General features: G+C 39.4%; 2 protein-coding genes across 6 annotated transcripts in view; one reads left to right on the top strand and one right to left on the bottom strand.

The window, feature by feature from the left end:
* The window catches only part of si:ch73-70k4.1, a 36,313-nt gene extending 25,271 nt beyond the window's left edge, over positions 1-11,042 (top strand). Inside the window, exon 4 of the mRNA XM_041205786.1 lies at positions 9,873-11,042. Coding sequence (XP_041061720.1) covers positions 9,873-9,945 — 73 coding nt within the window. The 3' untranslated portion in view covers positions 9,946-11,042. The remainder of the gene's footprint in view (positions 1-9,872) is intronic.
* A 3,299-nt stretch (positions 11,043-14,341) lies between these two features.
* prkcz (protein kinase C, zeta) overlaps positions 14,342-24,447 on the bottom strand; it is a 612,152-nt gene continuing 602,046 nt past the window's right edge. For 4 of the 5 annotated variants that reach the window (XM_041206302.1, XM_041206300.1, XM_041206299.1 and 1 more), the window contains one exon: positions 14,342-18,630. In XM_041206302.1, coding sequence (XP_041062236.1) covers positions 18,543-18,630 — 88 coding nt within the window. In that variant the 3' untranslated portion in view covers positions 14,342-18,542. The remainder of the gene's footprint in view (positions 18,631-24,447) is intronic. The other variant, XM_041206301.1, reaches the window with a different exon arrangement.

Here is a 24,447-nt window from a genome sequence, read left to right on the forward strand (position 1 = left end):
GGGGTGTCCTCGAGCAATTTGCAGGAGGGTGAAAGCTGACAGAAATCCCATCTTCACCGCTTTAATGACAGAATCAGAGGAGCAGAAGCTAATCCCCGTCTGGGAAATAAAATCTGAGGCCTCGATTAGTTGTGACGGGCTCTGTCAGTGTCTCGGATTTAATCGATCCCTGTAGACTGAGGGATTTAAGTCACCAAATTCATTTTAGATCGGGGCCACTTAAATTCTTTTAGTGTGGCTGCAAAATGTTGAAATATTCAAGATTATTGGATGACTCGAAAAGACCTCTCCTGACACCAATAGCAGTAGAATGGCAATAATGAGATAATGTGGCTCGGTGAAAGTTTTCAGATTAACAACCACATACAGCTGATTCGGGGTTTGGTGCACTTTTTACTGGCCAATTTTCTTTGAAGCCAGCTTGCATTTTTTATAAATCCTTTTAATATAGTCAAAAGTCCCAAGCCACTTTGTAGTGCCATAGTAGGAGATATTAGGAAAAGTGACAAAATGCAGAGAGGTTTAGGGAGGGAATTCTCGAGCTTAGGGTGTATGCAGCTGAAGGCACAGCCACCAATTTGGGATTGGGAATTTTGGGATCTATAAGAGGCCTGGATTGGAGCAGAGCAGCGATTTCAGAGGGTTGTAAGGCTGGAAGAGGTAACAGAGATAGGTGTGAAACCATGAAGGGATTTGAAAACCAGGATGAGAATTTTAAAACCGAGGCATTGCTGAATCAAGAGCTAGAATAGGTGAGTACAGGGGTGATGGGTGAATGGGACTTGATATGAGTTTTTACCATGAATGTGTATTCACAGTTTTGTTGTGGTTAGTATCAAAGTTTACTAAAACAAAGAGAAAAAAAATGGATCTGCTGGTGGCCACAGTGGCACTGGTGGAACTGGCAGACACTGTTTCAGCAGTAGCCATTTTAACAAACAACATGTATTTAAAAAATACTGAAAGGAACGTGATGTCTGGGAGCGAGTTTATCGATTGTAACATTTGGGATTGAGGTCAGTTGCTCACTAATAAATCCTGAGTTTATTAGGATTAAAATGCCTTGTTCACTGGTTCTGTACTTTTCTCCATTGGTTTTCTGTCTCTATAGTGACATTTTGTTTTCACCCAAACTACACACTGTTCTACCTTAAAGGGATGTGTGTGACAGACTTCTTTGTTTATTCATAAGCATACAATTCAGTTTTGTATGTTGTGTTAATATATGATGGGATGTTTCTGGTCAGTAGCATTGTTGCATAACTCTTTCTCCCTCCCTGAACAGAGAGAGATTTGGTAAAGATCTTTTTTGCAGACAGTTGTCTTTGAAGGATTCATGTGACTTTGGTTCTGATAGGAAAGGAATATTAGTGATTGTTTTTCCCTTGGTACACACAGAATATGCGTTATCAGACAGGTTAGCTAATGAGCTAGTGCTTCTTTTGGGAAGTGGATGGGCAGAACTTAATGCCCTCTCCAGAGGCAAAGTTGGTGGCAGGGTTTATTTAATCAGGTGGCAGTGGGGGTTCTACCACCTTCCTGCTCTGCTGCGATTTAATCCTTGGCAGGAAGGCTTGTGGACGGCCCTTCTGCCCTGCCACCAGTTGAGGCCCTTAAGTGGGAAATTCATGTGCACTTAAGGGCCTCAATCTGTTGCTGCTGGTATTAATCCAATGTTGGATGTAGGGGGGGGTCACCATGCAGGGAGCATGACATGCAAACCCTGTTGGGGTTGCTTGTAGGCTTCCACAGAGTGGGGTGGGGGAAAGAGGGGGGATGGGGGACGGTGTTGGTGTCAGGCACTCAATTGGACCCAGCATCCGGAAGAGGGGGCTCGCTGAGAACCATCCCCTGCAATTGTTGCCACACACCATTACCCCACGTCTCAGCTCACCTGTGACCTGTGGGGGGGGGGGGGGATCTCAGAACAGCAGCAGTCATAGAAAAGTTACAGTGCAGAAAGAGGCCATTCAGCCCATCATGTGCACCAGCCAAAAAATAAAAAAAACTAGCTGCCCATTCTAATCCCATCTTCCAGCATTTGGTTTATAACCTTCCAGGTTACAGTACTTTGGGTGCAGATCCAGGTGCCTTTTAAATTAGTTGAAGTTATCTGCCTCCACCACCAAACCAGACAGTGAATTCCAAACACCACCACCCTCTGGGTGAAGAAGATTTTCCTCATGTCCCCTTAAATCCTTGTATCCCTTATTTTCGATTAAATTAGTAAGACACGACCACCCCCTAACAAAAGCATATTGACTATCCCTGATTAATCCGTTCCTTTCTAAGTGACAGTTTATCCTGTCTCTTGGAATCGATTCTAATAATTTGCCCACCACTGAAGTCAGATTGACCGGCCTCTAATTATTTGGCTTATCCCTCACACCTTTTTAAAATAATGGTACAATGTTCACAGAGCTCCAATCCTCTGGGACCTCGCCTGTATTGAGTGAGGATTGGAAAATGATTCTTAGAGCATCTGCTATTTCCTCCCTGGTTCCTTTAACAGCCGGGATACAATCCATCTGGCCCTGGTTATTTATCCACCTTTAAGGATGTCAGTCCCTCCAGTACATCCTCTCTCATTATGCTTATTGTATCTAATATTTCACACTCCTCCACTTAAACTAGAATATCTGAATTATCCTTCTCCTTAGTGAAGAGAAAGACAAAGTACTCTTTGAGAACCCTGCCCATATCTTCAGCATCAGCTCAAAAGTTACCATATATATCTCTGACTGGCCCTACCCTTTCCTTTAGTAATTCTCTTGCTCTTGAGTTTTCTTTGATTTTCCTGCCAATATTTTTTCATATCCTCTCTCTGCTTTCCTAACCACCCTTTTTACTTCACCCCTGTACTTTCTATACTCCTCAAGGCTTTCTACAGTATCGAGTTGCGACTGTCATAAACTTTCTTTTTCTGCTTTATCTTACCTTGTATGCTTCTAGATAACCAAGGGGCTCTAGATTTGGCAGTACCACCTGTTTTCTTTGTGGGGATTGTTGTCTACACTGTGCCTGTAGAATCTTGCTTTTGAATGCCTCCCGCTGGTCTGTAACTGATTTCCCTTCAAGTAGCTGTAACCAGTCCACTTTCGCCAGATCACCTCTCAGCTTTGTAAAATTTGTCTTTCCCCAATTTAGCACTTTTACTCCTGTTCTATCTTTATCCTTTTTCATAAATATGCTAAATCTAACTGTATTATGGTCACCCAGTGCTACTTCATCCACTTGCCCAGCTTCATTTCCTAAGACTAAATCTAGAATTGAACTCCCTCTCTTGGGTTTATGTGCTGGCTAAAAACGTTCTCTTGAATGCAGTTTAAGAATTTTGTGCCCTCTGTGCCTTACACTGTTTGTATCCGAGTTGATATGAGGGTAATTGAAGTCCCCAGCTATTATTGCCCTATTGTTTTTGCACTCAAAAATTTGTCTACATATTTGCTCTTCTATCTCCCTCACTATTTGGGGTTCTATTGTACACTCCTAGTGTGGCTGCCCTCTTTTTATTTCTGAGCCTAATCCGTATAGCCTCCCTGGTGGTGCTGCCAAGCAATGCATAGCTGCCAGCCCCTGATTTCCCCCTGGGGATCTTGATTGTGGGAAGGCCCGCTGCTGCTCAGTCAAGTGCTTGTTTGGCACTTTGTGTGGCAGGTCTACCTGAAAGTTGGTGACATGGGGCTCTCGCCGGCTGTCCAGCTGGAGGGTGAGATCCCTGTTGCCTACATTAAATATTGCCTGATGTGTATGATCTTTGTGTTAGAACTGAATTGGTCTGGGCTGCTCCTTCTCCCTCTTTGCCCAACTGGCCTGCAAATACTCACCATTTAGGCCCATTTCATTGAGGTACCAGAACGTAGCTAAAGCCCACAGAATTGACACCAAAGACAAGAGTTTTGGGCCCTCCTGAGGTTGGTAATGTACAGAGCCTGAAAATTCTGGTATCAGCTGATGTGTTGGTTTCCAACACCATTCCCAGGGCAGCTATTTCATGGAGAGCGGGTTTGACGCCTGGCAAGGATGCCTGTTTCCAAAGCTGCAGCCTCCAATTACATTCATTAAGTGCCTTTTTAAGACAGGAGGCCAACTGCGATTTTCCTTGAGCTATGGGGAGGACACAGAGTCAGCGAGGGGATATGGATAGGTTAAATGAGTAAGCAAGAAGGGGGCAGTATAATGTGTAAAAATGTGCAGTTATTCACTTTAGTAGGAAGAATGGAAAAACAATGTTTAAATAGTGAAAAGCTATTGAATATTAGTGTTCAGAGGGATTTGGGAGTCCTACACAAAGTTAATGAGTGGTAAGAGTGAGGGGATTTTCATTTTGGGTCTGGTGAGATGGAGGTGAAAAGATGAAGTTTGAAGTGGAAAAAATGCAGGGGCTGTGGGGAAAGAGCAGGGGAATTGGACTAATTGGATAACTCTGTCAAAGAGCTGGCATAGGCATGATGGGCAGAATGACCACCTTCTGGTGCTGTATGATTCTATAGTATGTCCCTTTAACATGTGGCTGTCTTTACACAGTTGCCATTTTCACAGTATTAAGCAACAAAATCACAATTTTATGCACCTAGAGAGGCTAAATCCCAGCAGTGAAGTCATTGCTTTCCTTGCATTACTCACTCTCCTGTCTATTTATCATTGACAATGTTTCTCAGCTGTTTCCTATTTGCATTACAGCACAATTATTCTGACTGAGGAACAAAACGAAATATGGGAAAAAATGGCACAAGAGCAGAAATACATAGCTGTATACTATATAAAGAAATGATTCTTCTCGTAATAAATATGCCTATATCCATGCAGTTCCACGTGGTTTAGTACCACAGGGGAAGGAATTACTGCATTCATTAATTCTAACAAAAAAGTTAAAATGAGTATAAACTCCTGTTCCCTGCTTTTAATGCTTTTGAAAATAAAGATAGCAAGAATAGGGTATTGAATTCTGCCAAATTAATTGAATTAGAATTAAGGAGATCAGTGTGTATCAGAAACCCAGCAGCAATAATATACCTGTAGAAGAAATGGTTAAACTATGTTAAATGTATAAGTGTGTTATTAAGTGCAACAAACAGGAATACATTTTCAAGGCAATTAATCATCTGTTTATTTATCACAAGATGGATACAAATTAGGAAGATTGTTGAGTCCCCCATTCTAAAACAAGGCTACACCCACCCTTCCTCTAATCACATCCAAATGTTTCTTGAATGATTCCAGGCTTTTTCCTCCAATTCATCATTGAGAAAGTGATTGCATATTGATCATTCTTTGTGTGAAACAGATCTTCCTGACTTCACTTATTTATTTTACAAATTTGAATAATTCCAGCTTCTTCATTTCTTTCCTGATAACTCGGTCTTCTGACACAGAGGATCAGTGTGATGGCTCTTCTAAGGATGAATGTCTCCCTTTTGTTTTGGTGACCAAAATTGGACACAGTGCTGAGATGCACTCAGAGCACAGTACCGTTGAAGTTGATTGGGGGATTATTAATTTAAAACCTCTTCCTGAGTGAGAAGAGAGATTAGAAAATTTTCCCCTCTCAAACACAGTTGTTAGAGCTATGGAATAGTTTGGCAAATGGCATAATTGAGGCTGAAACCACTGCATCTTTTAGGGAAAATTGGACACATTTTTGATGGGGAGAGCAGGGCAGTGTGATTTGTTTTGGAGCGTTCTCATGTCGTTCCAGCACAGACTCGATCTGGCTGATTGATGTCCTTCTGTACTGGGAACTTTTACGCTTTGATAGATTTTTACTTTAATAATTTGGTATATAGTTCAACATTGCATTTGCTTTGCTGATTACTGCACCACTGCACTGACATTAATGTAGATAAACAGAATCTCACAGACCCTTCTAACAAATGTAAACTTTTCCTTGCCAGTTTTCTGTTCCTCTCCTGAAGATGGTTTCTCTTTGGCAGTCACATGGTATACCTTATCCATTCTTTGTGAGAGGACAGACAGTTAGTCTATTGGGGTATTTTACAGTACAGGGGGAAAATCAACTTGCATGTACTTTCCAGCAGGCATCATCAAACTGGAGCAGGAACTCTGGCAGACTTTTCCCTCATGAACCTAGCAATGTAATTGTAGAGCTACTACTGTTACCCTGCTGAGAACCTCACATTTAGCATAAACCAAGGATTGAACTTGGGATGCTCCTGGTCAATTCAAATCATTTACTCACTTTTTTGACAAACAGCCATTTGTCTAGCTCCTCGGCTTCTGTATATAAATGCCTACACTGTAACTTATTCCTGCATTTATTGTGAAAAATAAATCTGATTTACCCCCAGGTGCAACATTACACAATTTCTCGTGATGGACAGTTACAGGTAACTGCAACACACAAAAAAACTTCTAACAGAAACCTTGCATGTTCCAACATATAAACAGTTCAATTTCTCTAGCTCTTACTTTCTCTGTGTCTTTTTTCTTCAAGAATTTAGATGGTGAGCATGTCATGAAGCCATCTGACCTCCCCTCCCCACAAGTGGATGATAGGCCTGTATTTCATGGAGGTATCCATTACCCTCTTCATAGCAATATTTAGATTCCACCAGGGTGTGCTGTCAATCATGAAAAATTGCAAAGTTATAAAAAACATAACTTTTGTGTCCGCATTTCTTTTCTTTATTCTGGCTAACAGCAGAAATTGAACCTTCTCTTTTCAGTACTGCTAGTGAGAATTATAAATAGCAATTGTTTCTTAGTGATACTACATCTGGCATAGCATAGTGCTTACAATACTTAGTGCATATGTTCTTTTTCTAAACCTGTTCCCTTCAACATTTTGCATCTTCTTCTTTCAGAATGGTTTTATGCACTGGGTTTTGTCTCTTTTGGCCGTATGTTTCCCTTTCAGCATTTGAAAATCAACATTACTCATACTTTCATAACATCAGCAAAGTGAATATGGTTGCTGGAAACCTGTAATTATACTTGTTAGAAATGTTTTCATGTACTTCACATTCATGTGAATTACACTGAAATGCAGTGATTATTGTTACATAGTTAAAAGTAACAGCCATTTTGCACATAGCAAGAGTCCACAAATGGCAGAGATGCATTACCAGTTAATCTGTTGTCAGTTGTGGGAGAAAATATTGGCCAGGATACAGAGGATATACTCCTTTCTCCTTTTCTACTCATGCCATGGGATCTTTATTACAAAGCAGAACAAAAATTTACCCTCTCCTGGTCACTGAGAGCAACGCAGACAGAAACACAAATGAGTTAGAAATCTTTGAAGGTAGATTTGCTCCAATTATGTTGCCATTAATCTTAAAATTCTGACTGCACGGTTCCCTCCGTGATTGTTAGTTTAAATCTCATCGCCCATAAAGTCCCAGGTTCGATTCCATATTGAGTTAACAGTCTAAGCTGGGATACTTATGGACACTTTCGGAGAGGAGAGAGTGATGTCAGCCAGAGTGTCTACATGTTTGCAGTCCAGAAATATCTACTGGAAAGTATCTGAATGAGAATAAGATTAGGCTAAGCTCTTAAATCGCCCATGGTTGAACAGCTTGCTAAAAAGTACTGTCTAGGTTCGTATGTGAAGAACGGCCAGTTGAGTGAGGTACTGGGGGGTAGGACTCGCCATATGAGGCTGCTCACTCAGCACTGGACAGGAGCAATTTGGCAGACCCCCCTCCCAATGATTAGACAAGAGGTGTAATCATTATCATCAGACTACTAACCAGACTATGTGGTTAGTGGTGTATTTTTCAAATTTTGTTTAGTTTTATTACCATTTTACTGATGCACAGAAACTGCTGCTCTCTGTGGGCTGGATTCATCACCTACTCAGTCACTGGGCAGAAAATTTAGTGGAGGACAGTAGAGGCTGTCAATAAAGATAAGTATCTGAATTAATGAATTTTCTATTAGATGCTTCCCATCCCCAATACTAAGCCAGAAAGGAAATGAATGCATTACTGTGTCTCCAGACTATGTTTACTAACTGGGACAATGGTATTTGTGGAGCTTTTTTAAAAAAAGCTATCCTAACTTTGCTAATAGGATACAGCTGTAAAAGCAGATACTGATCCAGGTTGATATGTGCACATGAGCCTCTACGCCTTTGTCACTCAATAGACCTGTGGAGAGAAATTAGGCAGGTGAATACTGTACTGGCAGCTCCATCTGCACTAAGAAATTGTTCCTTCTGGTTAGGTATACCTATTTACACCAAGTTGCTGTCTGCACAAAGAGGCATAATTCTTCTTTACTCATTGCATACACCATACAGAGGGACTGTCACACAGACCTCGTTATAGAAAGATGTCACAGTTTGCAAATAGTGCAGCGTAGGTTTACTAGATTGAAACTCACTGGGGGGACATGGTTATGATTGGAACCTTCAAAAAAAATCCAGTGCTGTGTTCACTGGAGCAGTGAGGGTTAATATAGTATTCCAAATTTGGAAAGAATTTAAGATAAATGGGGAAAAACAAATTCCACTGGCCACTGACTGGGGCGTGAGCATAAAAGGGGAGGGATTAGAATTAAACTTTCAGTGATATTAGGATATAGGTACCTGAAGAAGCTAATTATTCATTTAAGAGGGGAAGAAAAAATTGAGTAGAGTTCCAATTGGCACAGTCACTTAGGGCTGAATGGCTTTCTTCTGAAATTTATATGATTTTATGACATTCTATTCATAATGTATACATATACAGAGGTTGACAAATATTTTTAAGCTTCTCACTATTTTCTTTGTTTTTCTGAAGGAGCTGCCTCTTTGCCAGGGTACAGTTCCACAAAAGCCCTTAACTACTTCAATCAAGTGGCCACTGCTTGTTGGCTGTTTGCTGGCAGTTGACATCACCATTAGGTTGAAGCTCATCCTGTGCTAAAGTCTATACACACTGTCCAGCAGGGGTCGCTGTGTAATAATGAGATGCACCTACAGCCACCTGACTGAGATTAGATAATTCAGCAAACAGCACCTGGGACCTTCCTAGTTGAGTTCACAGGATAAAACCTCAGCCATGAGGAGAAATTCAAATTATTTTAATCTCTTTACAACCATCGCAGGCTAACTTTTGTTTTTGTAACTACCTTCTAAACGAGTTTATTCTCTATTTCACTGATGCAGCTTCAATCCTTTTCTACATCATGAAGCAAAGGCTACAGCTGAAATGAATTACTGAGAGTGGTTGCCTCCTGGATAGTGATTTAATTTTTAGTGAGGCTGAAAGGATTCACTGCTACATTGCCTTAATCAATCTGTCCTTGTGTTTGTTTCATTGTGCAAGTAATTGAGACTAATAATAGCTGTATTCTCTCCAACTACAGAGAGAATCTTAGATGAGCAGATTGATTGATATAGAACATTTACTTTGACTTTCAAGATTAGGCATAAATTATATTTAAAAAAAACTCCTAGTATGCCTAGAGTCAGAATAAAAAACAATTGCTTACTGATAATTACAGAATAAGGGTTCTAACCCAAACTGAGCCAAGAGTAACAATTAGGTTTACCTTTCTGTACTTCTCCTGATTCTTAGCTTACAGAAAGAAATTCGATCATGATTTGGTAACATTCTTGAAGCCAGCTGGGGCAAGCTGGGAGTTGGTTCCCTCTCCCTGAAAAAGTGTGTCCATGTTACTTCTCTGTCTCGTGATGAGTTTATGTGATAAAGTTAAACTAACTCCTAATTTGGTACACAAACCTAAGTGATAATTCCCGAGCTTGAACTTACAATTTTCTTTCAGGGTCTGTGTTGGGACAAAAAATATTTCAGTGCTCATCATGTTACTCCATTTAACTTGTAGCCCTCAGACTGCACATAGTATGAGTTGAAGTTCATTTTCTTGCATTGTACTGAGATGAGAATGGTTTTCTTTTCCAGATTCACTGTGTTGGAAGTTGATAGCCATCTCGCCAAATGCCTCTCTGAAAGCACAGAAGATGTGATGTGGTAATTACTTGGACAAAGGAGCACCATGTTAAAGCAGCTTGGATACATTGCAATGAGGCCTATAAATAAAGTGCTTGGGAGCTGAAAAATGTAGTCTGCATTTGTGGTCATATCTCATGTTTCATTGGATTTAAAAATTGTTTGATAATAACTGCCTAACTATTCAGGATAATTAGCTAAGTTAGGGTTTTTTATCCAGATCAGTTGTTTTCAACATCATTTTATCACATCAGATGGGGTCTTGGCTTACTGTAGACATTGACTGTTGGCATATGCTTAGTTGCTTGGTTAGCAGAATCTTTAATTGATATGCTATGATTATTTACTATCCCTTTTATTTGAAGATAGTGACTTCTTACTGGGTGCCAGTTACCCTACAGTATTTCACTTGTGCCTATTGTCATATTTCAGTGTCTACAATGGTGATCATTAGGCTATTTTGTGCAGGAGGTCCTGTCCAAGTATTTGCATTCCTAAAAGAGGTCTCAGGCTAGTAAGAGGGAACCCTGGGTGATTTTTGAATCTGTGACTCAGGACTGCTGAGAGCTATTATAGCAGCACCCTTACTGCATCTATAGCTGAAATGAGCCAAGTTTCCTCAATATTGCAATCAGCTGTATTACTGAGCTGCCCTCTTGATAGGGTTATTGAGCTTGACAAACTGAACTGTGATATGCAAATAGTATTTCTAAATAAACCATAAAAGTGGGATTGCTTACCTTTTGTTGATCAGGGTTGTTGGTTGAAAGGTTAATCTTCTCGTGTAAGATATTTGAGCATAAAAAAAATCAGAGGAACACATGTCTCCAAGCGTTTCAATGTTAGGCTCCTTTTTACATCTGTAACAGTTCTTTGTTATGTTCACCTTAGTTCCTTTCAAGCTGATGAAATAGTTCAACTTGAGTCTCAGTAGAGAAATCTTTATCAAATTATAACTGTTCAAAAAATGTGCATAACTTTTACAATGGAATTTATCACTAAGTTTGGAAACATGGCTTGGACACCAATACAAGCCCCAGGATGATAACATTTGCCATATCTTTGTAATAAAGGGTCAAAATAAGTACAAATAATAAAGGAAACTTGTTTAGCAGACAAAAACTGTGTATCATGTGTCAATGCATTTCAATCCTTCATTCTGCAAGGTTCTTGTTCAAAGTGAACAGTTTGGCTGATGGCCCCATCTTTGGAAGATCAAAAAAAAGACATTTGTCCAACCAGTGACTTCCAGTCCTTCCAATCCTGAGCTGAACATGGCTTTTCCACCGTCATCAGATACCGGGGGTCAGGTTTTTGCGGAGATGGGAAAAACCCACAGATCTTTAAAAGGTGGGCAGGATCTGGATGTGTAAGTCCTGTTCCCATTTCTGACAAATCCAATTTTTGCCAGAAGGGAAAAGGAGGCAGGCATGATTCACACAGGAGGGAAACCTGACTCCAGGGATATTTGAATTTTGTGCTGAGTTCAGTGAGGTCCCATTTTAGCTGTTGTAAGGGCCTTAACCCATAGTGTGAAAGTCATGAATTGATGGAGTAGACATGAGTGCTCTTGAAGGGTGGATAAGGTAACTGTCATGATCTGAAGCTTTTTAAGTGCCTTTCTCTTTAAACTTAAAAAAAAACCCTCTGATGGACTGCTTTGATGGGTGTAGGTTTAAAAAAAAGTAGCATCTTGGACATTCAGTTTCAATGGAGCTCTTTGCTAACGTTTCCCCCAGGGACTATCATTATGAATGCTTTGCAGAGCTTTAGAATCTGAAATTATCTCTGCAGGGGTTCAGTTTCCTGTTTGATCAACAGTTTAAGAAGTCTATTAAAGGATTAGCTGTCTTTGATGTAAGGTCTGAATAGAAATTTGTTTTTATAGGAGATGAATCACTTTAGATTTAAAAGCTTTGAATAGGTTCTGAGTTTTTCAGTTTCAGGTGTGTAGGAGCGAGAGCTTTATTGGATTGTTACTAGTTCTTTTTCATCTCCACGTGGCTCCTGAGGCCTGCACATGGTGGATACTAGATGAGTGGCCATTGAGGGTTTGAGGGGCCATGGGTGGAGTGGGTGAGGGCTACAGGGCCAGTTTGTAAAACAATTGGGTCAAAGTTCAAGAGAACCACATGGATCTTTTAATCAGCTTGCCACGGCACTCGTGGCCCCTGGTGGCCACCTACACTCTGCTTCCATGGTCAGCCTGCCCAACTGTGTCACGCACCCACACTTCCAGAGCAAAAATCACATATTTTGGGTATTTCTTTTATTGAGGTACGTCCAGTGAGTTGTGACCTTTCCCAGTCCAGCTACCCGCCTTAGTAGCCAAAATCTGGTCTTGGGTCTTTAACATCCTGATTCCTGCATCATTATGCTTTTCTGAGTTGGCCAAGCAAGAAATAGTGGATTGGTTGCCCGCTCATTTATGGAGGAGACAACTGTTGCATTGTTGATTGAAGTAGAACTGCAAGTTCTGTGGCTGGAAATATTAAAAATACTAACTTTGGTGTCTCAACATGTTGTTCCAAGTTGGGGTAGGGGCACCTTGTCTCCATATCTTTCACAACACCCTAGATAGTCATGTATGCTCTGCCTGAGGCCAGGACCTTGGCTCATAGTCTGCTGATACTTCATCCTGAACTGTTTTCTTGACAGTTTTTGTCAGTGGCAGTCTGCCATTGCCTTCCACTCTCAGGGGCAGGGTGAGGAGGCAGGTTGTAAATCCACCTCAGCTGGAATTGGCATCCAACCTGCACCGTTGGTGTTATTCTGAACTACATGCTAGCTACCTAGACAACCGAGCTAACTGCTGCCCACCCCCCCACAGCAAAAGCCAAAATGCTAAGCCCATGGATAAAGCTGGTCATCAGTCTTGAGGTCTTTGAATCAATTTCAACAGGGAAAACATAAAATATTAGTCTTGCAGGTTGTAACTGTGAATTTTCCAAACTTACTAACAGCATCTTTTGGATAAACTCTGGTAATTGAATCAGTATTTAAAAAGGAAGAATATGTGGAATGAAAATGGGCAAGGAATTAAGATTAGAGTAGCTAGCTCCAGTTGAAGATCTAGCTACTTGTATTGTAATTTCTAGGACCTAATTTCTTGAGCACTATTGGGTATAAGAATGGCCTACTACAAAATGGCCATATCATTGGACTCTAAGCTACGTATGACAGATGGGCTGTTGCCTTCAATAGTTTGCTCTGAGTGGCAAACCTGAAGCAGTCTTCATTGCTCATTGGTTTTTCTGGTAACTTGAGTACATTCTCCCTAGCCAAAAGATTCTTGCTATTGAATGGGTTTTTGGGTCACTGCCTTCTTGTCAGCTTTTCTTATAGCTAGCTACTCAATAAGACATTTTGAGAAAATTGTTGAGTCTCTGGAGCCTGTTTTTCCTTGTTCTATCTTGAAAACCCTTGGCAAATTTCCCAGTCACAAAACTGTTTCAACAGGAAACACCAGAGACACTCAAAACAAGCCTTGCTTGTCAGCTGTCTCAGAATGGAAGCTGGTCTGTTATTATCTTGAATTTTAATACTGGGCCAATATTTTGTGTTTGGATTGATACTTTGTATAAAACACAAATACAGGAACTAGATGGGCTGAATGGTACTTCCTAATTCTTGAATCAGGAACTTTGAACAATAGATTTGAGCAGAAAGCATACTTTACCAATTTAGTTTTGGAATAAAAACAGAAAATATTGGATTTATAGAAAAGGTTAATTCATATCTGAAAAAGACAGAATATGAGGGCAGAGCTTGGCAGAATGTACTTTGTGTTGGGTAAATACCCTTCATCAGCATCTTTTCATTTCAGATTCCTCCCTCTGTCCATTTGTAGTTCTCATTTGAATACAAAATTCCTTAAAAATGTTATGCATTTATCTGGGTCTGAATGTGTATAATCAACGTTTTCAACTTTTGCTAAAAAAAAGGCATTTTTCTACAAAATAAAACATAAGCACCTCCTAGCTCATCTCAACTGTCCAGGGATGTGGTTTCATTTATTTAATCTTGATCTTCCAGAATTTTTCATTTGAAGAATCCACAAAATGTTGGAGAAACCACTTTGAAAAGCATTGCTCCTCCCAAAGGCTCAACCAAATCCAACTCTTATGCTAGTCTTCCTGGAGTTGCAGTAACTGCTAACGAATATCAAAATACTGAGAGGGATATAAATAACACTTGTAGGAACTGGCGTGTAATGTCCGCTGAAAGTACATCAAACTAAATATTGAGTTAATTTTGTTATACTTTCAGTAAAATATTTAATTCAGATGTGCAAGGATAGTCCTGAATCTTACTAGTGTTATAGATTAGTTCAATCAATTCCTGTATGAAAAAAACTGACCTTGAGTGGCACACAAACCTTCAGAATGCTTTTTTTAAATTCACTTTTTTTTATGAGAATAGGCAAGAACAGTACAATTCACACCCATAAATCAATTGCCATATACAAAATAACTACAATGAACATCTCACTATTTTACAATCAGTAAATTAGCTCTAATTTGTCATTAAGGACTAATCAAAGTTAGACCACTGTATACTTGCACCAGAATTGTATTAACTTTTTACAGGTCAGACCAAACTGATTTATTTTTCCTTAGGCAGTCTCCCTTTGCAGTTTTCCACACAATATGTTCTGAAGAGAGGATACAAATTGAGAATTTGCTAAAATGAATTGTATACAGCTGGGAAAGCTAAGATCTTGGTAGCAGTTTGGGACAGACCAAGCTACAGCTTTATTATTTCTCTCGCAACACTTTCCCTTCTATTTCCACCACCTCCTAAATAATTTGCACACAATTACTCATTGTGATAAATGATCACTAGCAAAATGGAAGCTCTCAGATTTTAGTGGCATAACAGTTTATTTAGTTCAGATGAGCATTTAAGAAAATAGGCACATGGGAGCAATGACATATAGTTTATGGGGGCGGATGGGTGCAATATCCAATGATCAATTATAGTATTGTGTCCAGTTCTGGTCACCACACTTCAGATAAGAACACGAGGATCCTTGAAAAGGTGCAGAGGTGATTTACCAAAATGGTTTCAGGAATGAGGCAGTTTAGCTACAAGGTTAGGTTGGAGAAGCTGGGGTTGTTCTCCTTGGAACAAAGATTGAGGGGAATTCTGATAGAAATGTATAAGATTGGTAGGTTTAGATATGGTAGGTAAAGAAAAACTTCCCATTGATTTGGAGTAGATAGCTTTGGAGTGGAACTAGCAGAGAGACAGACGAAACGGGCCAAAGTGGCCACCTTTCTGTGCTTAGATTTTTATATTTTTTTAAAAAGTTGACTATGGAATTCATATGACTGACGCAAGAGGCAATGCTTGCACCAGTGCACCTTTCAGGACTTAAGTTTTCTTAGGGGATAAAAAAATAAATGGCAACTACTCCATAGCCACTCAAAGGTATGATGTGAACCAGGTGACACTCCCCTGATTTATGGCACTGCCAATACTAGCTTTATTTAACCAAGAGGTGGTAACGGAAATAATTTGTAGGTTTTTGGTGCAGTAAGTTGAACAGTTGTGATTTTTCTTAGCTGGATAGGAAGAAAATGCAGGGTTCCGGGTTGGGGAGAGGGGTTGCAAGTGAATTGCATATGGAGGAAGAAAATTAATTTGGTCTGCAAATTTGGTAGGCCTAATGGGAGTCCTGGCTACGACGTATGTGGTCCAGTCAGATACTTGTTACATTTTATTAACGTTTTCCTGATGGGTTAGCCCATATTTTCATACTGAAGATGGCCCTACTGTGAATGATCTTTGCCACAGAAGATAATCATTCCATGTAAATTAAGGGTCATACCTGAAATATTAAAAGGTTTCTCTCTTTCAAATGCTGACTTTATTTTCTGTGCATTCCAGCATTTTCTGTTTAGGAAAAATGTTTTTAAATAGAATTTGGAGTCCAAGTAGCCTTGGCTCTGTGCTTGTTTGTTATTGTTTATATTTTTATAGTCATTGAAAAGAGAAGTAAGGATAAATGCAAAACTCTTCCCAGAATTTGCTCTGATTGAACACCAAATACAATCTCACCTTTTTAATCAGTATTGCCTTTGGAGATCATATATCCATTCAGCCTGACCATGGAAACATATTAGCACACATTTAGATCACATCCTTCATAATTTTCAAATTTAAAAATTGGAATACTTAAAATATAATTTTTTTTCCCCTCAGCACAATATAATCAGTCTTAATGACACGCACAGACACTTACATAGCAAAAATGGAGAGGAATGAACTTGCAAATGGAGGTGTATTTGGCAATAGAAAGAAACCACTGCTTTATAATTCAATCTGTATATAGACACCCAAAATTGGCAGCTGGCTTAACATTAGGTAATGTTGTAGATCAGATGGTTAAAATCTGATTGGCTAAGATCTGTGCAGTACCAGCCATTGTACATAATGCCATGGATCATTTGGTTTAAATAGAAGGGAGTAGGTGAAAATGCATGCACTAATTCCATCGCCTGCTAGAAATCTAGATTTAGGGTTGAGCAAACTGTGCTCAAGCTGGCTTGAAGACAAGGCTTCAGTCCATCCAATAGATTTTTTATTGATTAAACAGCATTGCACATTTGTGAAGAACAACAGAAATACAGCAAATCTAGAAAAAAGAGCAGAATGAGAGAGAAAACAAATCCGCAATTAACAGACAAAAAAACCCGCAACATTAAGAGAATTTTATTAGCACTGTTCTGGGAGTTTCTTACACCCATTCAGTGATTGAAGGGTTAAATTAGACTGAAATCAATTCAAGGCAGTAGGTTTCAACCCACAATAAAAAAGACTGAATTCATAATTTCTATATAGTAATAATGTTGTAATTAGTTAGATGCTTTCATACTACAGAATGCTCAAACTAACCAGCTATTTACCAACTACAACAAGGGCTTATTTTTATCTTTTTTCAGGGTGGCCGGGTAATAAAGAACACAAAAATATGAATATTTTGTCCACTTACACATATGATTCAGGGGCTATGACCCTCCCTCTCCTTTCAGAAAGAAGCAGATTACACCACTTCAAATATAAGTTCCAAATAAAGTATGTACATTGTTGTCTCAATTCCACATCCAACAGTACTGATTTTTTTGTTCTTTCCTACATCCCTGTAGATTGCTATCCTGTATTCTGGCTATAACTAATCTTAAATAGAATACATATCTGACCTGGTCAGAGAACTTATTTAGGCACTTCACTGTCTCAAAACAATCTTTGGAAACCACCCATGGAGTACCCTAATTTCCGAATTACAGGCCATATTTTAATTTAAAAAGCTGTACATAAATATGGAGAATGTAAAAAGTTGGTGATGGAATAAATCCAATTTGACATTTTATGGCTTTTTGGACAAGATGTTGGGTACAAAAATGAAACCTCTTTCCTTTGCTGGTTTATTGGTAGCCGGAAATCTAGAAATTGGGGTTTTAGACTAACTTTCCAAGTGCTCATTAATTGGCATTAGTAGCGACATTGATTCTAGGGTTAAAAGATGGCCTGTACTACTTACAGCTTTTAAAATGCAGTATAAAGCAGTGTAACCATTTCTAATACAAACAATCGCCTGTTGTCATGTTTAATGTACTTTTTTGGGAGAAGAACGTATGCTACTACATTCTGCATTTCTTTGCAAGCCACAAATCCCACACTTAATCACAGAACTAAATGAAGACAAGTTCCAACAAGTGATGTTTGGTTAAGTCAAACAAATAGCTAAAAACATACTGGAGTATTGATTTAGTTGCAATCTACAAGCGCAGCTTAAAAAAAACTGGATGAATAATCATGAACACTTAAGTCACTTATAGCTGTGCCACACTACTGTATAGTCAATAAAACAAAAACATTTTTTTTGTTTAAAGTCCAGCTGTTCCATGGCATTATATAATATAGCAGCAATTAACGAGAAGCTGTGATTCAGTGGCTAATAAAGTATTTCTGGATTATTTCTCTGTACTGCACAACATTACACCAGATTTATCTAAGTGTACATTATTCACCAATAAAACACAGATTTCTTGTTTATTATTGCTTATGTATAGGCTAGAGCCAGTGGTTTGTAAATCACATTAGCCAGTTGTTCAAAGGCAATCACAGGTTAAGGTGTAGTTACCCATACTACTGTTCTTAAATAATATAGTATTGTACATTCTTTCTCTTGAGGTCAAACCTCTGAATGTCTACTTATAAAGAGAGAGAAAGTGCAGTGTCTCCGAGTTCCTTCATAGAAGCCATCATATAATTCCTTGTTTTGAGGGAATGAAAAGAGAATTCCTTCATGAAAGCAGGCACGGATCAGGCAGTCTTCCTTTCACTAACAAAATGCCAGTTGAATCAATGTCCAGTAAATAAGGAGAAACTGTGGCTGTTTGTGGAAAACTACCACTGAAATAACTTTCATTGCTCAGCAGCAGTCACCATGGTTTGCAGTGCTCTTGGAAAACTTGCAACAGATCCACAACCTTGCATGCATGTAGGTTAGGAAAAAGTCACCAACCAGAAAGAGTCGAAGTTGAGTCCGTGGCTCATTGAAGCCGACCTTTGATAAACTAGGCAAAACAATCCCGCTTTTCAAATGCTGCTTGTTCATACGGTTTCCTCTGATGACATCAGCAAAGGGTTAATATATTCAAACCCCTCAAATTCCGATTGGTCAATTCTTTTTATTACATCTCTGCAAGGGTGAAAAAAAGACACTGAAACAATGTTTAAACACAATGATGGGCCAAGTATGATCTCTAAATAAACTTAGGTTGAGGTCAGCACTGAAACTGTTCCTTCCAGTCTGCTTTGGGGAATAAAGTTCACTTTCTGGGCAATTCACAGTATTGACCACCAGTCAAACTGGTCCGTTACCTCATTTGTAGTTGATTCGCAGTTACATACCAGGATTATTTTTTCCTTTTGTATACACAACCTAAATTTTCCTTAATATTGATCAAAAGATTCAATTTCCCCATACCCATCCAATTTTACCTGTTGAAGGCTCTAAAGTTTATGTAAAACAGTTCCATAGGCACCCTCTGGTATCTTGTGAGACTAGTCTTTTGATCTGCAAGGTATCACCACTTCTATCTGAATCAGCTTTCCAAAAGGAGTAATCAGAGATAGGCAAATTTTTTTCCCATCCTTACCCCAAGACCACTGAGGACAATTGTATTACACCCTGACTGATAACTGTCTCTTTACAAATTATGGTCTGAGATTGGGATTTTCTGGTCTGTATGCAGCATAAATCTATTCCAGTAAATGAAGGTTTGAGGATGTGAGGATTTTGAGGATGTGAGCAATCTCCACGCCCCTCAAAATTACAAGATAACAATTGGTAAGGATGATCATTTGCCCCATATTAGTTCATCAATCCAGAAACAATCTACAGACCCCCAATGCAGTAGCCAATTGTGCTTTAAATGCATTCAGGATTCTTGCTGTGATACCCCACCCAGAAATCCATTCAAAGTATTAATCATATTCTGTGTGAGGAAAAACTTCCTGATATCAGCATTAGAGTTATTAGTTTGAATCTGTGTCCCCTTGTCTAACTCTCAGAATAATTGAATGTCTATTCCAGATTTGCCGCCTTCTCCATACTATTTATTAACACGTATGCCTCTTTAAGATCACCTCACTGATGTCTCCTTTCTAGGCTTACTTCATCACTGGGGATCAGCTTATGCCTGCACTGCTTCCAGCACTTCATTGTCTGCCTTGTGCTTCAGTGACTAGATGCAGACTGAGCACAGCACTTTTTAACAATTCATTTATGGTGTGTGGGCATCACCGGCTGGGCCAGTATTTATTGCCCATACCTAATTGCTTTTGAGGTGGTGGTGGTGGGATGCCTTCTTGAACCACGGCAGTCCATGTGGTGTATATATACCCACAGTGCTGTTAGGGAGGGAGTTCCAGGATTTTGACCTAGCGACAATGAAGGAACAGTGATATATTTCCAAGTCAGAATGGTGAATGGCTTGGAGGGGAAATCCAAGGTGCTGGCGTTCCCATATATCTGCTGCTCTTGTCCTTCTAGATGATAGCGGTCGTGGGTTTGGAAGGTGCTGCCTAAGGAGCCTTGGTGAGTTCCTGCAGTGTGCCTTGTAGATGGTTCACACTGCTGCTACTATGTGTCAATGGTGGAGGGAATGTTTGTAGAAGGGGTGCCAGTCAAGCAGGCTGCTTTGTCTTGGATGGATGTCAAGAAGCTTGAGTGTTGTGGGAGCTGCACTCACCCAGGCGAGTGGAGAATATTCCATCACACTCCTGACTTGTGCCTTGTAGATGGTGGACAGGCTTTGGGGACTTAAGAGGTGATTTGCTTGCCACAGGCTTCCTAGCCTCTGACTTGCTCTTGTAGCCACAGTATTTATATGTCTAGTCCAATTTAACCTCCAGGATGTTGAACATAGGGGAATTCAGCAATAGTAATGCCATTAAATGTCAAGGGGCAATGGTTAGATTCTCTCTTGCTGGAGATGGTCATTGCCTGGCATTTGTGTGGCACAAATGTTACTTGCCACTTGACCACCCAAGCCTGGATATTGTCCAGGTCTTGTTGCATTTGGACATAGACTGCTTCAGTATCTGGGGCATCGTGCATGGTGCTGAACATTGTGCAATCATCAGTGAGCATCCCCACTTCTGACCTTATGATAGAAGGAAGGTCATTGATAAAGCGACTGAAGATGGTTGGGCCTAGGCCTGTGCTGTTTAATCACTGTATCCTATTGTTTTCTACTGCTTTAGCCATTTAGTTTAACTTTCTGTTTGCTTTGTTGATTGTTGCTATGAATTGACATAGATGTAGATAAAATTGATTTCACGTGTGACGCCTCATGGACTAAGCTCACAAATGCAGATTGGGCACATCAGCAAGATACCAGATGGTGACTGTGGAACTGAGTAAAATTTGGAGCCTTCAGGAGGTAAAGTTTGACGAATACGGGGAAACAGAATCTTTTGTCAAATATTAAGCAAAATTTAAGTGACATATTGAGAATTAAGTCCATTTAAGATTCTAAAATCTCTTTTTACTTCATCTAAACTATTTCAACACCATGAGGTTGCTTTTTTCCATTCTACGGGCTCTGTTTTGCACATATCTATTGCCATTGATCTATGCACATTTCTATTTTGTCCAATTCACGTTCTAGTTTTTAAGCTGCTTCCTCCAGTTCCACTACCTCTCCCAATATGGTACATGTCAAATTGGACCGCTTGGTATTCAGTTTCTGAGTCCAGATAATTTGAGAAACAGTAGTGAATTTGACACAAAACTCTAGGACATCTATACTACTTGTCTCATTTTAACTCCTCCAAATCAGTAGTTGTTACTCTATCCGTCAACCATATCATTTTCCATTCTCAGAGTTCACCCTGAATCTTCACATATTTGTGTCTAATTAATTTTTACATGGGACTTTGTCAAATGTCTTTTGGAATTCAAGATGGAGTAAGTCATAAGGCTTTCTACAGTCCACTTGGGATGTCATTTCCTCTGAATTGAGATAGTGGTCAGGCATGACCTTTATATGTTGACTACTGTTTACTAAGCTATTGTACAAATACATATGAACATACAAATTAGGAGCAGGAGTAGGCCATTTGGCCCCTTGCGCCTGCTCCGTGATTCAATAAGATCATGTCTGGTTTGATTATGGCCTCAACTCCACATTCTGCTTACCCCCGATAGAATCTTGACTAACAAGGGAGTCAAAGGTTATCTGCTTCTGCTTTAAAAATATTCACTGACCCTGCCCAAAATACACCTCAAATGTACTCCTGATAATCAATTCAGTTAATTTAGACAGAATAGAGGCAAGGTTAATTAGTTTGTATTAACTGTGCCATTTTTATCACCTTTTTGAATATGGGCAACACAATGGCCTGTTTCCAATCAACTAGCATTGCCTTGTTCCTTGTCTCCTTCGTCTCATTACCCCCCACCCCTCACCCACCATCAAGCCACTGACTCCCTCATAACGGTCATCATTTACTCACAAATCTCCCTAGTTTCCCTCAGCGCTCTGTAATAAATACCATCCATTTCTGGTAGCTTGTTTGTCTTAAGTCTTTTGAGACAAAGGCTTCCATCTTATTTATGTTGAACTCATTGGTTACCTCTGTTTGGGAAAGGGAACATTACTCAATGCTTTCTTTTGTGAGTATTTGGAGGAAGTAATCACTCAAAATATTACCTATCTAGTGCCTATCCTCAGTTCTGATTCTACTTGCATCTTTTCTGGTAGAAATGAGATTACAACTCATGACTCGGCTAAGAATTTGATGTGCTAATCCTACTATAATTCTCACGTTATGCAGACTTGAAATTTGAACTCGTCTCTCCTTGGTAATAGTTATAGCATGATAATTGAACGCTATTACATAGGCTTTCCTTGAACCCCACCCTCAAGTTAAAAATTTGTCTTTCAGTTTTGTACAAAAAATTCAAAAGGCAAAACCAAAAATAAAATAACTGTTTGTCCCAAGACACAAAGGGTTGAAATTATGATTGTTGGTGTTCTTTTATGAGCACTTTATGCATTTAACATACCAAAATCCTCTCTGCACAATTTTGCAGGTGTTAATTAACAGGTTAGTGCCTGTGGACAGTGCAGAAGAGGATGTGGAGCACTCTAAGCATCTGTACAAGAACAACTATTACCGTAATTTATACTCTTAACATGTTTTGATTGTTCCGTACATTTCGCTAGGTCTTTTGAGTATCAGACATGGACACAATCTATCTTAAAGTGAGTGCATTGCAGCAAAGCCACACAGTCCATTTAGTCCCCAACTAACACAAATGTCATTGAGGCCTGGAACATCTAATGCATTTTTCATTGTTGATAGTTCAATCATAATTTTCTTGTAAAGCCACCTTTGAGAGTCTCATGAGAGACAGATTGTATCCTCTTGTTGGAGCTGCTACATAGATTCACTTATAAAGTAATATAATACAATATTTCAAGGTTCATTTCATTTCTTTAAACTCAAGCCTCAAGCATTTTCCAAACTAAAAACCTTTAAAATTTGACTGTTATGAAGAAATTGCACAGCTTCTATTGAAGAATATGTGTATTTTTTTTTCAGAGGGCTAGATGAAGGTTCAAGGCCCATGGTGCAGCACACCAATGCTGAAAGACTAGATAATTTTGTAGTTTTGGTTTTAAAAAAAATGTTGAATGAAGAATGAATGTGGGGAAACTGAGAGATGCAAGGAATGACTTAGATTATAGATGTGGGAAAGAATGAGTTAGAATACATATTGTAGAGAGTTTAATTTCAACACAATGAGGATGTAATGATATCTTATAGGATTATAGCTGGAAGTAAATCACCCATAAAACAACAGTTTATTTTCAACTATTTTCTAATTTCGCATCATTGTACAATATTTCATATAAAATAAACAAACTGTATGATGTTGTGAAATCTGAATATTGACAAAAGTGATGTAGGTCCCGAAGATATTTGATACCATACATCTTCAACCAGTGAGCTGCAGGTTGGATAAGTCACATATTTTTCATAAGAAAATATATTTAAGCAGCACAAGCTCCATTGGGGTATGGTGAGGAATTAGTTTTCACTTATTTGAAATCCGAGATACTTCTACCAATCTTAGAAATGGTTACCTCGATCAACTGTTGTGCACCTCCCTTCCACATGTGGGGTAAATAATATGAAAGCACGCAGATCACTGACTGGTTAATCAGATGTAAGAACTGATCGCTGGAGCCCTGCATACATATTGAGTACAGGGAGGCGGGAGAACAAGGCAGTACTTTGTGGTGAAAACAGAGTTGTGCAATCTCTTTTGCATCTGCTGCCATAGGAACATAGGAGTAGGCCATTCAGCCTGTCGAGCCAATATGATCATGGCTGATCATCCATTTCAATGCCTTTTACCCCACACTAGACCCATATCTCTTTATGTAATTGATATTTAGGAATCTTGTCAATCTTTGCTTTAAACATACTCAATCACTGAGCTACCACAGCTCTCTGGGGTAGAAAATGCCTAAGATTCACAGCTCTCTGAGTAGAAAAAATTCTCCTGATCTCGGTCCTAAGTGGCTTCCTCCTTATTTTGAAATTGTAGCCCCTGGTTCTAGACTCCCCAATTGGGGGAACATTTTACCTGCATCTACCTTGTCTATCCCTTTAAATATTTTGCTGGTTTCAATGAGATACCTCTCATTCTTCAAAACTCTAGAGAATACAGACCCAGTTTCCCCAATCACTCTTCATAGGACAGTCTCACCATCCCAGGAACAAGTCTGGTAAACCTTCATTGCACACCCTCTATGGTAATAATATCCTTCCTAAGGTAAAGGGAGCAAAACTGCACACAGTAGTTCAAATGTGGTCTAACCAAGATTCTATACAATTGAAGCAAGACTTCGCTACTTCTGTACTAAAATCCTCTTGTGTTAAAGGCTAACATAGCATTAGTCTTCCTAATTGCTTGCTGCACCTGCATGTTAGCTTT

The sequence above is a fragment of the Carcharodon carcharias genome, chromosome 15, assembly GCF_017639515.1.
Source record: "Carcharodon carcharias isolate sCarCar2 chromosome 15, sCarCar2.pri, whole genome shotgun sequence".
In the NCBI taxonomy this organism is placed as follows: Eukaryota; Metazoa; Chordata; class Chondrichthyes; order Lamniformes; family Lamnidae; genus Carcharodon; species Carcharodon carcharias.